This window comes from Pseudophryne corroboree, chromosome 12 (assembly GCF_028390025.1).
Source record: "Pseudophryne corroboree isolate aPseCor3 chromosome 12, aPseCor3.hap2, whole genome shotgun sequence".
Taxonomy (NCBI): Eukaryota; Metazoa; Chordata; class Amphibia; order Anura; family Myobatrachidae; genus Pseudophryne; species Pseudophryne corroboree.
Genome location: NC_086455.1, coordinates 8,176,331 through 8,191,569, shown reverse-complemented (window position 1 = coordinate 8,191,569; position 15,239 = coordinate 8,176,331). Strand labels below are relative to the sequence as shown.

Genomic DNA, 15,239 nt, shown 5'->3' with positions numbered 1-15,239 from the left:
ACTCAGGACCATCAGTCAGTACAGGTACCCAGAACTCAGGAACATCAGTCAGTACAGGTACCCAGAACTCAGGAACATCAGTCAGTACAGGTACCCAGAACTCAGGAACATCAGTCAGTACAGGTACCCAGAACTCAGGAACATCAGTCAGTACAGGTACCCAGAAATCAGGAACATCAGTCAGTACAGGTACCCAGAAATCAGGAACATCAGTCAGCACAGGTACCCAGAACTCAGGAACATCAGTCAGTACAGGTACCCAGAACTCAGGAACATCAGTCAGTACAGGTACTCAGAACTCAGGAACATCTGCCAGCACAGGTACCCAGAACTCAGGAACATCAGTCAGTACAGGTACCCAGAACTCAGGAACATCCACCGGCACAGGTACCCAGAACTCAGGATCATCAGTCAGTACAGGTACCCATTACCGGTACCCAAACATCAGTCACCATCATTACCCAGTACTCCGAAACATCAACCAGCACTTTTACCCCAGTACTTAGACATCTGTCAGTACCAGTACCCCAGTACTCAGAGACATCCGCCAGCAACTCTATACCCCAGTACTCAGACATCTGCAGGTACCAGTAACCCAGTACTCCGAGACATTCGCCAGCACCTATACCCCAGTACTCAGACATCTGCCGGTACCAGTACTCAGGAACGTCGTCTTCCTGTAGGTACATGTGTGCCACACACTATATAAATGGCTGTCTGTGGCTGTAACGGGCTGCGTGCCAGTGATATAAACACTGCTTAATGTGCAAAGACTTTCAGTATTTTCTAAACTTCAGGGAACCAGCCAACCAGATGTGGAAATGCAGCCCGTCGGCAACAAGTCTGTACCCATTCCGCGCCCCCCTCCCCCCCATCCCTTGTGCCAACTTCTAGTCCTGACTGTCTGGCATTTCCGCTCAGTACACAGATGCTTGAGAGACAATACCCCAACTGCACAACACTGATATCGCAACACAACTAGCTGCCCATAATTACAGCCCAACTGCCCCTCATCCATGTCATACCATACCCGGCTAGTAGCTAATGTCTGATCTGCCAGCACAACTGCCCAGCATCTACTCTGCTAGCACAACTGCCCAGCACCTGCCAGCTCAACTGCCCAGCACAACTGCCCAGCGTCTAATCTGTCAGCACATCTGCCAGCACAACTGCCCAGCGTCTAATCTGTTAGCACAACTGCCCAGCTTCTACTCTGCCAGCACAACTGCCCAGCATCTGCCAGCACAACTGCCCAGCGTCTACTCTGCCAGCACAACTGCCCAGCATCTGCCAGCACAACTGCCCAGCGTCTACTCTGCCAGCACAACTGCCCAGCGTCTACTCTGCCAGCACAACTGCCCAGCATCTGCCAGCACAACTGCCCAGCGTCTACTCTGCCAGCACAACTGCCCAGCGTCTAATCTGTTAGCACAACTGCCCAGCGTCTACTCTGCCAGCACAATTGCCCAGCATCTGCCAGCACAACTGCCCAGCGTCTACTCTGCCAGCACAACTGCCCAGCGTCTACTCTGCCAGAACAACTGCCCAGCATCTGCCAGCACAACTGCCCAGCGTCTACTCTGCCAGCACAACTGCCCAGCATCTACTCTGCCAGCACAACTGCCCAGCATCTGCCAGCACAACTGCCCAGCGTCTAATCTGCCAGCACAACTGCCCAGCGTCTAATCTGCCAGCACAACTGCCCAGCATCTACTCTGCCAGCACAACTGCCCAGCGTCTACTCTGCCAGCACCCAATATGACACACCTGACAGCACCCAATATGACACCTGCCCTGCACCCAATATGACACCCCTGTCCTGCACCCAATATGACACCCCTGCCCGGCACCCAATATGACACCCCTGCCCTGCGCCCAATATGACACCCCTGCCCAGCACCCAATATGACACCCCTGCCCTGCACCCAATATGACACCCCTGCCCTGCACCCAATATGACACCCCTGCACTGCACCCAATATGACACACCTGCCCTGCACCCAATATGACACCACTGCCCTGCACCCAATATGACACCACTGCCCTGCACCCAATATGACACACCTGCCCAGCACCCAATATGACACCCTTGCCCAGCACCCAATATGGCACACCTGCCCTGCACCCAATATGACACCACTGCCCTGCACCCAATATGACACATCTGCCCAGCACCCAATATGACACCCTTGCCCAGCACCCAATATGACACACCTGCCCAGCACCCAATATGACACCCTTGCCCAGTACCCAATATGACACCCCTGCCCAGCACCCAATATGACACCCCTGCCCTGCACCCAATATGACACCCCTGCCCTGCACCCAATATGACACCACTGCCCTGCACCCAATATGACACACCTGCCCTGCACCCAATATGACACACCTGCCCAGCACCCAATATGACACACCTGCCCAGCACCCAATATGACACCCTTGCCCAGCACCCAATATGACACACCTGCCCAACACCCAATATGACACCCCTGCCCTGCACCCAATATGACACCCCTGCCCAGCACCCAATATAACACACCTGTCCAGCACCCAATATGACACCCCTGCCCAGTACCCAATATGACACCCCTGCCCTGCACCCAATATGACACCCCTGCCCAGCACCCAATATAACACACCTGCCCTGCACCCAATATGATACCCCTGCCCAGCACCCAATATGACACACCTGCCCAGCACCCAATATGACACCCCTGCCTTGCACCCAATATGACACCCCTGCCCAGCACCCAATATAACACACCTGTCCAGCACCCAATATGACACCCCTGCCCAGTACCCAATATGACACCCCTGCCCAGTACCCAATATGATACCCCTGCCCTGCACCCAATATGACACCCCTGCCCAGCACCCAATATAACACACCTGCCCTGCACCCAATATGACACCCCTGACCAGGACCAATATAACACACCTGCCCTTGCACCCAATATGACACATCTGCTCTGCACCCAATATGACACCCCTGACCAGGACCAATATAACGCACCCGCCCTGCACCCAATATGACACCCCTGCCCTGCACCTAATATTACACATCTGCTCTGCACCCAATATGACACCCCTGCCCAGCACCCAATATGACACCCCTGCCCAGCACCCAATATAACACACCTGCCCCCAATATGATACCCCTGCCCAGCACCCAATATGACACACCTGCCCAGCACCCAATATGACACACCTGCCCAGCACCCAATATGACACCCCTGCCTTGCACCCAATATGACACCCCTGCCCAGCACCCAATATGACACACCTGTCAAGCACCCAATATGACACCCCTGCCCAGTACCCAATATGACACCCCTGCCCAGTACCCAATATGATACCCCTGCCCTGCACCCAATATGACACCCCTGCCCAGCACCCAATATAACACACCTGCCCTGCACCCAATATGACACCCCTGACAAGGACCAATATAACACACCTGCCCTGCACCCAATATGACACCCCTGCCCTGCACCTAATATTACACATCTGCTCTGCACCCAATATGACACCCCTGACCAGGACCCAATATGACACCCCTGCCCAGCACCCAATATGACACCACTGACCAGGACCAATATAACACACCTGCCCTGCACCCAATATAACACACATGCCCAGCACCCAATATGACACTCCTGACCAGGACCAATATAACACACCTGCCCTGCACCCAATATAACACACCTGCCCTGCACCCAATATAACACACCTGCCCTGCACCCAATATAACACACCTGCCCTGCACCCAATATGACACTCCTGACCAGGACCAATATAACACACCTGCCCTGCACCCAATATAACACACCTGCCCTGCACCCAATATAACACACCTGCCCAGCACCCAATATAACACACCTGCCCAGCACCCAATATGACACCCCTGCCCTGCACCCAATATAACACACCTGCCTAGCACCCAATATGACACATCTGCTCTGCACCCAATATAACACACCTGCCCAGCACCCAATATGACACATCTGCTCTGCACCCAATATGACACCCCTGACCAGGACCAATATAACGCACCCGCCCTGCACCCAATATGACACCCCTGCCCTGCACCTAATATTACACATCTGCTCTGCACCCAATATGACACCCCTGCCCAGCACCCAATATGACACCCCTGCCCAGCACCCAATATAACACACCTGCCCCCAATATGATACCCCTGCCCAGCACCCAATATGACACACCTGCCCAGCACCCAATATGACACACCTGCCCAGCACCCAATATGACACCCCTGCCTTGCACCCAATATGACACCCCTGCCCAGCACCCAATATGACACACCTGTCAAGCACCCAATATGACACCCCTGCCCAGTACCCAATATGACACCCCTGCCCAGTACCCAATATGATACCCCTGCCCTGCACCCAATATGACACCCCTGCCCAGCACCCAATATAACACACCTGCCCTGCACCCAATATGACACCCCTGACAAGGACCAATATAACACACCTGCCCTGCACCCAATATGACACCCCTGCCCTGCACCTAATATTACACATCTGCTCTGCACCCAATATGACACCCCTGACCAGGACCCAATATGACACCCCTGCCCAGCACCCAATATGACACCACTGACCAGGACCAATATAACACACCTGCCCTGCACCCAATATAACACACATGCCCAGCACCCAATATGACACTCCTGACCAGGACCAATATAACACACCTGCCCTGCACCCAATATAACACACCTGCCCTGCACCCAATATAACACACCTGCCCTGCACCCAATATGACACTCCTGACCAGGACCAATATAACACACCTGCCCTGCACCCAATATAACACACCTGCCCTGCACCCAATATAACACACCTGCCCTGCACCCAATATAACACACCTGCCCAGCACCCAATATAACACACCTGCCCAGCACCCAATATGACACCCCTGCCCAGCACCCAATATAACACACCTGCCTAGCACCCAATATGACACTCCTGACCAGGACCAATATAACACACCTGCCCTGCACCCAATATAACACACCTGCCCTGCACCCAATATAACACACCTGCCCAGCACCCAATATAACACACCTGCCCAGCACCCAATATGACACCCCTGCCCAGCACCCAATATAACACACCTGCCTAGCACCCAATATGACACACCTGCCCAGGACCAATATAACACCCCTGCCCTGCACCCAATATGACACATCTGCTCTGCACCCAATATAACACACCTGCCCAGCACCCAATATGACACACCTGCCCAGGACCAATATAACACCCCTGCCCTGCACCTAATATAACACACCTGCCCTGCACCCAATATAACACACCTGCCCAGCACCCAATATGACACATCTGCTCTGCACCCAATATAACACACCTGCCCAGCACCCAATATGACACTCCTGACCAGGACCAATATAACACCCCTGCCCTGCACCCAATATGACACATCTGCTCTGCACCCAATATAACACACCTGCCCAGCACCCAATATGACACACCTGCCCAGGACCAATATAACACCCCTGCCCTGCACCCAATATAACACACCTGTCCAGCACCCAATATAACACACCTGCCCAGCACCCAATATGACACCCCTGCCCTGCACCTAATATAACACACCTGCCCAGGACCAATATAACACACCTGCCCAGCACCCAATATGACACACCTGCCCAGCACCCAATATAACACACCTGCCCAGGACCAATATAACACACCTGCCCAGCACCCAATATGACACACCTGACCAGGACCAATATAACACACCTGCCCAGGACCAATATAACACACCTGCCCAGCACCCAATATGACACACCTGCCCAGCACCCAATATAACACACCTGCCCAGGACCAATATAACACACCTGCCCAGCACCCAATATAACACACCTGCCCAGGACCAATATAACACACCTGCCCAGCACCCAATATGACACACCTGACCAGGACCAATATAACACCGCTGACCAGGACCAATATAACACCCCTGCCTAGCACCCAATATAACACACCTGCCCTGCACCCAATATAACACCCCTGCCCAGCACCTAATATTACGGAACACCAGCTCTCACTATACCGATAGCGGCATCCAGTCTTACGGAATCTCGGCAGCGAGTCACGGGCTCGCTACACAACTTCCAGTTTCCAGTAAAAATGATTGTGCCCCCTGTCACACAGCCGCCCTGGTGGTGGCAGCCACCACCTACACAGAGTACCAGGGAGGACGGATGGTAACTGGCTGAGACCCTGCTCTCATTACATCTACATTACTGCTGTGAGTGATGTTGGGTAACCACATTTCTTCTCCGAGGCATGCCCATCTGGGAGTACCACCACTGGGTTATCCAGATAAATAGTAACTCTGCCACCATGACGAGACTCTTCCCTGGGACTAGATTATTAAATGAAGGGGGTGCAGGAACAGGTTCCGGCATAGGAGTAACTGCCCCTAGGAGTGTGCTACATGTTTTGGACACAGGGGGTGGGTAACCGGCGTATCAGGCTCAGCCACATGGCATAAGAGCGGGTAGTTAGAGCGGGGCATGGAGTCTCAGGGAGTGGGCGGACAATATTCCGGCCATCTGCACCGCAGAGCAGGGGTCCACCGCGCTCACTAACGCGGCTCACCTATAGCCGAGATTTACCAAGAGCAGCATCTCCAACCTTCCGCTTAACCCTTTCTTTCTTGTAACACAATAGAGCTTCTCCCTAGCTCCCAGCGAAAAGGGGGCTTTAATCCCCTCTGGGTAACAATGCTCCGCAGCTCCCCCTCTCCCCCAGCACCGAAACAATTAAAGCACCGTGACAGATGCCAATTGTGACCTACGCGCAAGGTTAAACAATGGAACCAGAAGAGGGAATCCCTGCTACTGGAAAACCCACCACAATTACCCCATCCGCAGGGTCCCGGCCCCCCAGACCCAATACCCTGACTGCGTCTCCTTAAGAGGGGACAATCTAAAAGGGGGGGAAAACCAGAAGAAGAACTGACCTTCAGGGATATATCCTTAGACCGGTCTGCGCGAGCTCTTGAAAAAGGCTCAATCCGAGACATATCCTCCTAAAGAGTAACGTAATGATCCGGTGGATCCTCGTTCGCCCCCCGCCAGCTTCCTAAATCCAGGGCCCCACTGCCTCTCAGTCCTGGGCGACAGAGCTTGCACGCTGCCTGGATGTAAGTATCCACAGGAAGTCACAGCCTCTGCTGCTGATATAATTCAAACCAAACCCTCCACCCCCAGCCTTTCTACCCATACTCTTTCCTATCCCACTACCAGCAGAGGGGGTGGGGAAGTGACTCCGCTCACACACACACTGCAGCTGTTGTACACTATTATTTCTCCATTAACCCTCCAGAGATGACAGACTGGCCGCACAAACAACAGTCTCTTGTGCTAGCCAAACTCCAAAGTGAAACCGCCGCATGCCCCCCTGCCGCTTTTACAGGTCCTCTATAGGAATTAGCAGCCGCCGAATAGATGCTCTCTGTGCGTTATATATCCCCCCTCCCCCCAAAACAAGAATGATAGAAATATATTTGTATTAATCATTTTTCTAATGTTATTTATTATTTATTACCAGTTATTTATATAGCGCACACATATTCCGCAGCGCTTTATCAGTACTTCATGAATGTACGGCAAACCCCCCCCCCCGGCGCCTTGTCCAGAGAGTACGGTCTCACCTACCCCCTTCTTGTTCTCCGGCAGTGACGCGGTGATTCGCATTGCAGCCCAGTTCTGACAGGGAAGACTTTTTTTCACAGACTCCAGTAATAATAATAATTTTATTTATATATCGCTCTTTCTCTATTGTTGTGCAACAACGGGGGAAAAGGGGCTTTGGGGCCCCAAGAAAACAGTTTATCGAGGTCCTGGTTTATGACCTTTACCTCACAATATAATCATTCTGTGCACGGTTATATGAGCCGACTGACGGAGGCAGAGGTGTAGGTGAATTGAGGCATTGTAATATGCCTTTGTAGGCTTTGCAATAAACGGGCGGTGTTAGGAAATGGCTCTGGAGGCCTGGGGGCATTATTCAGGCTGGATCGTAATTGCAAAGCTACTATTAGCAGTTTTGCATTACGATCCTTAGCAATGCAAATGCAGGAGGAGGTGCATGCCACCTCCTACCTCTATATCATCTGCTTCCTGCACTTGCGATTGCTAAAAACTGAGGTCCCGGTGCTCACCTGCTATTGCAGTCTGTAAATCTGACCTTACCCAGACTTGCAGGGACACTAGTGATGCCAAGTTACCTGCATCCGCTCCGCTGTCCAAGGCCTCACCACTCCCAGAAAATGGGGTCAACACCTCCCCCCCCTTCCCCCGTTTTCCCCAGAACCGTCTGTCTCCATCCCCCATCCTTCTCCGCAAACACCTCTGCCTGTCAATCAGACAGAGGCGATCGCATATCTGAGATGCGATCACAGGACCCTGCACATGCGCAGTTTCCCAAACATCAGGAACCTACGGGTTGGATATTTTACCTCAAAACTTTATATTTACATAAGCCTCTATTTCCATTGTATACTGAGGCCTTGGTGTAGGTACTGCTATAATATCTCACACACACACACTGAGTAACTGGGTGTTATGGCACGGGGGAGGTGTGAGAAGTGACCTTATACACAGGGTGAGTAATTGATGGCGTAGACACCCAGCAGAGGCGCTAAATACAACATTCGGCGCTACCCTATGCCGCCATGGAAGGTGAAGGCCTAGTTAACTCTTGCAGTGCTGAGCCATTTTGTCCTGGTGTGTGGAAATTCACAGAAAGCAAACCAAGCAATTACTATGGAAACGGACGCGAGCCCACCCACTGACATGTCTTCACACAATCTGCAGCTCCCTACAGATCCCCGTCAGCTGCTGTCATTGCCGCACAGCTCACTGTACATTGCCGGCCTTACAGACACCTCTGGATCATCTGCTTTGTCCCTCAGGCTGGGTACATATTAGAACGATGAGAATCGCGTAACGATACATTGGTCGCCCATATACACAGATTGATATATCGCGCTACCTACTATATCACAGCTATATGCCGTCGACCGCCGGGTCATCCCAGCTGACGTGCAGAGCAGCAGATGGGAGGACCCCAATGACGGTGGATGCACAATCACGGGTACAACCAGACGATCTACGATATGCTGCTTCGATGTGCGGCATCGGACGACTTATCGCTCAGTGTGTACCCAGCACAGGAGCTGATGTGATCTACGTATTTAACAGAGATTCTCCCCCCCACCCCCCACCAACGTGTTTCTATCACCAAGTCATGCTGGACAGCTGCTGCATTAATAACTATCCCACACAGGCATGCTGTGCTATACTGCTAGATAATCCCAGCGAGGAGCCATGCACTAGTGTCAGAGTATAGGGGAGAGGCCATCAGAGGCTGCCGGACTGTATAGGGGAGAGGCCATCAGAGGCTGCCGGACTGTATAGGGGAGAGGCCATCAGAGGCTGCCGGACTGTATAGGGGAGAGTCCATCAGAGGCTGCCGGACTGTATAGGGGAGAGGCCATCAGAGGCTGCCGGACTGTATAGGGGAGAGTCCATCAGAGGCTGCCGGACTGTATAGGGGAGAGGCCATCAGAGGCTGCCGGACTGTATAGGGGAGAGGCCATCAGAGGCTGCTGGACTGTATAGGGGAGAGGCCATCAGAGGCTGCCGGACTGTATATAGCGGCTGTGCGCTGTGACTCCATGACAGGACAGTGTGCGGCTGGGAACAGCCCAAGCTGAATGTCCGTCCCGTGGCTCTCCAGTCGTTGTGGAACTAGAAGTCTCAGCATGCCCAGCCAGGTTAACGGCATGCTGGAAGTTATTTTTGCCCGGACAGCCATGTTGTCTATCCCTGATGTAGTACACAACCCTAAAATGGTACTGGTTGGCAGGGCTTGCTGGTACTTGTAGTTCCACAGCATCAGAATAAATATTCCTTTGTAGAAGACCTAAACTGTCTGTATCCCTTTCTGCTCCCTCCCCTCTCTCTCTTCAACCCAAACACTCTCATTCTCAGTGTAGGCTGTCACTATATCCATCAGGTCTGTCTCACCGATACCGGCCCTCGCCCTGAGAAAATGTCCTCCAGGAGAGAGGTCACGCAGGGCACACACGCGTATCACCCGATGACTCCGGAATAGACTGGAATAGTGAATCATCACAGTAAAATCTGAGGTAGACACAGATTACAATCAGACATATCCTAATGGCTGGCAATGGTCCCACATCTGGGGAGGCGCTGGGGGGACACTTATTGCACGTCTACGTCGGCACAATGCCGACACCTCTGACTGCTCATTGATCTCATACCGCCCCTCCACGTCTTGTTGCTGAATGCGCTTATAAAATGTCTACGCCTATCAGACCCACTGAGAAAGTCATAGCATCCACCACCTCTTTCCCTTATTTCCAGGTCAGCCTGGGACATGCCACAACTCCCAGTGACATCACACCGCTGCTATGATGTCACATGTCTCCTTGCCATTAGCTCAAGCTATTGCAGTGCTAGTGGTTTATCCCACCTCAGTGACACTGGCAGCAGAGTTTTGGAGGGAGATAACGGCATTGGGTCCATTTCAGAGTTGCCCGTAGTTCACACATCTCTGGACTGGACTAACCGTGTTATACGTCCGCTTGATGTCTTAGCCGCCATCACTGTAACTGCGCACTTGCACCAGCCCTGTGCTCAGTGCCAAAGATGTGTCTGAATTATGCATACACATAACCCTGCGCAGCCCGCCCTCACTGAACTCAGCCTCATCACCCCTCAGTGAAGCCCCTTCACTAGCAAGTGGAAATGCGACAGACTCTGAGTGCAAACAATGGAACTGTACTTATGTGGAGCGCTCAGAATTTCAAGCAATATCATAGAGACTAGGGAAGGCCCTAGAAAAGGAATATTGTATGCAGGTCATGACTGGGGGCCCGATTCTTAGTCGGACACATCGGTGAAAACGGGCGCATCTATCGATTTCAGGTCCGCTGCACACACGCCTGAATCACAAGAAGCCATTTGCTCAGGCGCTGCACGACGTGTCTAGTCGTGGGTGCCATGTCTTGTTCAAAAGGAGAGCGTCATGGAATAGGTGTTTCTAGTCGGCGGGACGCTAGAGCAGTGGGAAGAATAGGCTTGCGTAGATTTGCGCCTCAGTCCGGCCGATTGTCGCATTAGCATACGAGGAGGAGGACAGCGCCGCTGCCTTAGGGAAAATCGTCTGCAGAAGCGTCTGACTTAGAATCAGAACCTTAATGTTTATATAAAAAGTACAGGGTCGTACATAAGGAGAGTTCGGGAGCACAGCATTTTGTAGCGGTCAGGCTGCAACGCGCTGCAAAAAACAATGAGCAGTGCATTTTGTAGCAGTCAGGCTGCAACGCGCTGCAAAAACAATGAGCAGAGCATTTTGTAGCAGTCAGGTTACAACGCGCTGCAAAAACAATGAGCTGAGCATTTTGTAGCAGTCAGGTTACAACGCGCTGCAAAAACAATCATGAAAAATGATGCAATAGAAACTATTATGGCAAACACAATTCCTGGCAATAATTGACACTAATCCATTTTTTAGCGTCATAAAAGCAAACTGTGAGAGATGGCGGCCGTATACGCAGCGACCCATACCTCACCCCCCTACCCAGCACAAGTAGTGTTGGTGTTAGAGAGACACAGACGTTCCAGACATGGGGAATACGCAGCGTCAGCACCCGGGCAACGAGCCGTGTGTAATAGGAAGAGGCACCGTGTATAGAAAGCGCGGAGGTAGCGACCCTTAACACCCGCCAAACTTTATCCAGCCATAAGCAGCCCAGACAGGGTCTGCCAGCGGGGGGAGGGGGCAGCATCTGGCAGAGCCAGACTAACCAGTCTGCGATATATTATAATGTGTTTATATAACTTATCACAGGTTCCCAGTGTATCTTTCATCAGATTCATTCTTTTATCTAGTGATTTCATTTTACCAATGTCAGATATAGAAGAGGAGGGTATCCCGGGAGCGTCGCTGGTGTGTAGCCAGAGTTGCGTCCTATTCTCAGCCGCGTGTGTACGCCAAAGTAGTGCACATTTGACGGACATCTTGCGTCCAGCACAGGGTAGGTGTAAGACGCGCTATAAGCGACGACAGCTGCAGCAGCACACGGAAAGAGTGTGGTGGCGCCATACACACGCCTGACAGTGCGCGAATAATCGCATTAATATTCCGTAAGCGAAATGTCCACATCCCGAATGCAGCACAATGGGGGTAATTCCAAGTTGATCGCAGCAGGATTTTTGTTAGCAATTGGGCAAAACCATGTGCACTGCAGGGGAGGCAGATATAACATGTGCAGAGAGAGTTAGATTTGGGTGTGGTGTGTTCAATCTGCAATCTAATTTGCAGTGTAAAAATAAAGCAGCCAGTATTTACCCTGCACAGAAACAAAATACCCCACCCAAATCTAACTCTCTCTGCACATGTTATATCTGCCTCCCCTGCAGTGCACATGGTTTTGCCCAATTGCTATCAAAAATCCTGCTGCGATCAACTTGGAATTACCCCCAATGTCGCCGGAAGGTTGCCATCACTTTACTATGAGCGTCCGGTACCACGTGGCGCCTGTTTACTGTAATTAGAAAAATTCCCCTAAACACAGCGACATGTGCACGTGACACTGGTTATAACGCAGCTCTCCTGCCCTGACTACATGTACACAGAGTGATGGATACACGCCAGGAGAGGCTGCACCTGGATATACTACACAGCCTGACCTGACTACATGTACACAGAGTGATGGATACACGCCAGGAGAGGCTGCACCTGGATATACTACAAAGCCTGACCTGACTACATGTACACAGAGTGATGGATACACGCCAGGAGAGGCTGCACCTGGATATACTACACAGCCTGACCTGACTACATGTACACAGAGTGATGGATACACGCCAGGAGAGGCTGCACCTGGATATACTACACAGCCTGACCTGACTACATGTACACAGAGTGATGGATACACGCCAGGAGAGGCTGCACCTGGATATACTACACAGCCTGACCTGACTACATGTACACAGAGTGATGGATACACGCCAGGAGAGGCTGCACCTGGATATACTACACAGCCTGACCTGACTACATGTACACAGAGTGATGGATACACGCCAGGAGAGGCTGCACCTGGATATACTACACAGCCTGACCTGACTACATGTACACAGAGTGATGGATACACGCCAGGAGAGGCTGCACCTGGATATACTACACAGCCTGACCTGACTGTCACCAGCCCCTATTCTCTCATGATACAGACCACCAGCGTAACCTACCACCAACTGGGGGCTCTCATAGGAAGTGCCAGGGTTAAATAAGGGTGATGTGCCAGGCGGGGGCAGGGAGAGAGGGGATGGGGGATGGGGAAGAGACAGCAGTCCCTGTCATGGGGGATGGGAAGAGAGAGCAGTCTCATGGGGGATGGGGAGAGAGAGCTGTCTCTCATTGAGGATGGGAAGAGAGAGCAGTCTCTCATTGGGGATGGGAAGAGAGAGCAGTCTCTCATGGGGGATGGGAAGAGAGAGCAATCTCATGGGGGATGGGGAGAGAGAGCAATCTCATGGGGGATGGGGAGAGAGAGCAATCTCATGGGGGATGGGGAGAGAGAGCAATCTCATGGGGGATGGGGAGAGAGAGCAATCTCATGGGGGATGGGGAGAGAGAGCTGTCTCTCATTGGGGATGGGAAGAGAGAGCAGTCTCTCATTGGGGATGGGAAGAGAGAGCAGTCTCTCATGGGGGATGGGAAGAGAGAGCAGTCTCTCATGGGGGGCGGATGGGAAGAGAGAGCAGTCTCTCATGGGGGGGATGGCAAGAGAGAGCAGTCTCTCATGGGGGATGGGGAGAGAGAGCAATCTCATGGGGGATGGGGAGAGAGAGCTGTCTCTCATTGGGGATGGGAAGAGAGAGCAGTCTCTCATTGGGGATGGGAAGAGAGAGCAGTCTCTCATGGGGGATGGGAAGAGAGAGCAGTCTCTCATGGGGGGATGGGAAGAGAGAGCTGTCTCTCATGGGGGATGGGAAGAGAGAGCTGTCTCTCATGGGGGGATGGGAAGAGAGAGCAGTCTCATGGGGGATGGGGAGAGAGAGCTGTCTCTCATGGGGGATGGGGAGAGAGAGCTGTCTCTCATGGGGGATGGGAAGAGAGCAGTCTCTCATGGGGGGATGGGAAGAGAGAGCAGTCTCTCATTGGGGATGGGGAGAGAGAGCAGTCTCTCATGGGGGATGGGGAGAGAGAGCAGTCTCTCATGGGGGATGGGAAGAGAGAGCAGTCTCTCATGGGGGATGGGAAGAGAGAGCAGTCTCTCATGGGGGGGGGCGGATGGGAAGAGAGCAGTCTCATATGGGGGGATGGCAAGAGAGAGCAGTCTCTCATGGGGGATGGGGAGAGAGAGCTGTCTCTCATTGGGGATGGGAAGAGAGAGCAGTCTCTCATGGGGGGGATGGCAAGAGAGAGCAGTCTCTTATGGGGGATGGGGAGAGAGACCAATCTCATGGGGGATGGGGAGAGAGAGCTGTCTCTCATTGGGGATGGGAAGAGAGAGCAGTCTCTCATGGGGGATGGGAAGAGAGAGCAGTCTCTCATGGGGGATGGGAAGAGAGAGCAGTCTCTCATGGGGGATGGGAAGAGAGAGCAGTCTCTCATGGGGGATGGGAAGAGAGAGCAGTCTCTCATGGGGGATGGGAAGAGAGAGCAGTCTTTCATGGGGGATGGGAAGAGAGAGCAGTCTCTCATGGGGGGAGAGAGCAGCCTCTGTAGGGATGGGGGGAGAGAGCAGCCTCTGTAGGGATGGGGGGAGAGAGCAGCCTCTGTAGGGATGGGGGGAGAGAGCAGCCTCTGTAGGGATGAGGGGAGAAAGTGGCCTCTGTAGGGATGGGGGGGGAGAGAGAGCGGACTCTGTAGGGATGGGGGAGAGAGCGGCCTCTGTAGGGATGGGGGAGAGAGCGGCCTCTGTAGGGATAAGAAGAGAGAGCGGCCTCTGTCATGGGGGATAGGGAAAGAGACCGGCCTGTGTCATGCGGGATAGGGAGAAAGTGGCCTCTGTAGGGATGGGGGGGGGGGGGGGGAGAGAGAGTGGCCTTGAGAGTGGCCTCTGTAGGGATGGAGGAGAGAGTGGCCTCTGTAGGGATGGAGGAGAGAGTGGCCTCTGTAGGGATGGGGGAAGAGAGCGGCCTCTGT

General features: G+C 52.9%; 1 protein-coding gene across 6 annotated transcripts in view; it reads right to left on the bottom strand.

The window, feature by feature from the left end:
- ARHGEF2 (Rho/Rac guanine nucleotide exchange factor 2) overlaps nucleotides 1-15,239 on the bottom strand; it is a 210,371-nt gene that overhangs the window by 76,274 nt on the left and 118,858 nt on the right. Inside the window, exon 1 of one of the 6 annotated variants that reach the window (XM_063946874.1) lies at nucleotides 7,015-7,289. The exons of the other annotated variants lie outside the window; for them this stretch is intronic. Coding sequence (XP_063802944.1) covers nucleotides 7,015-7,077 — 63 coding nt within the window. The 5' untranslated portion in view covers nucleotides 7,078-7,289. Of the gene's footprint in view, nucleotides 1-7,014; nucleotides 7,290-15,239 lie in introns of those variants that run through there. 6 annotated transcript variants of the gene reach the window in all.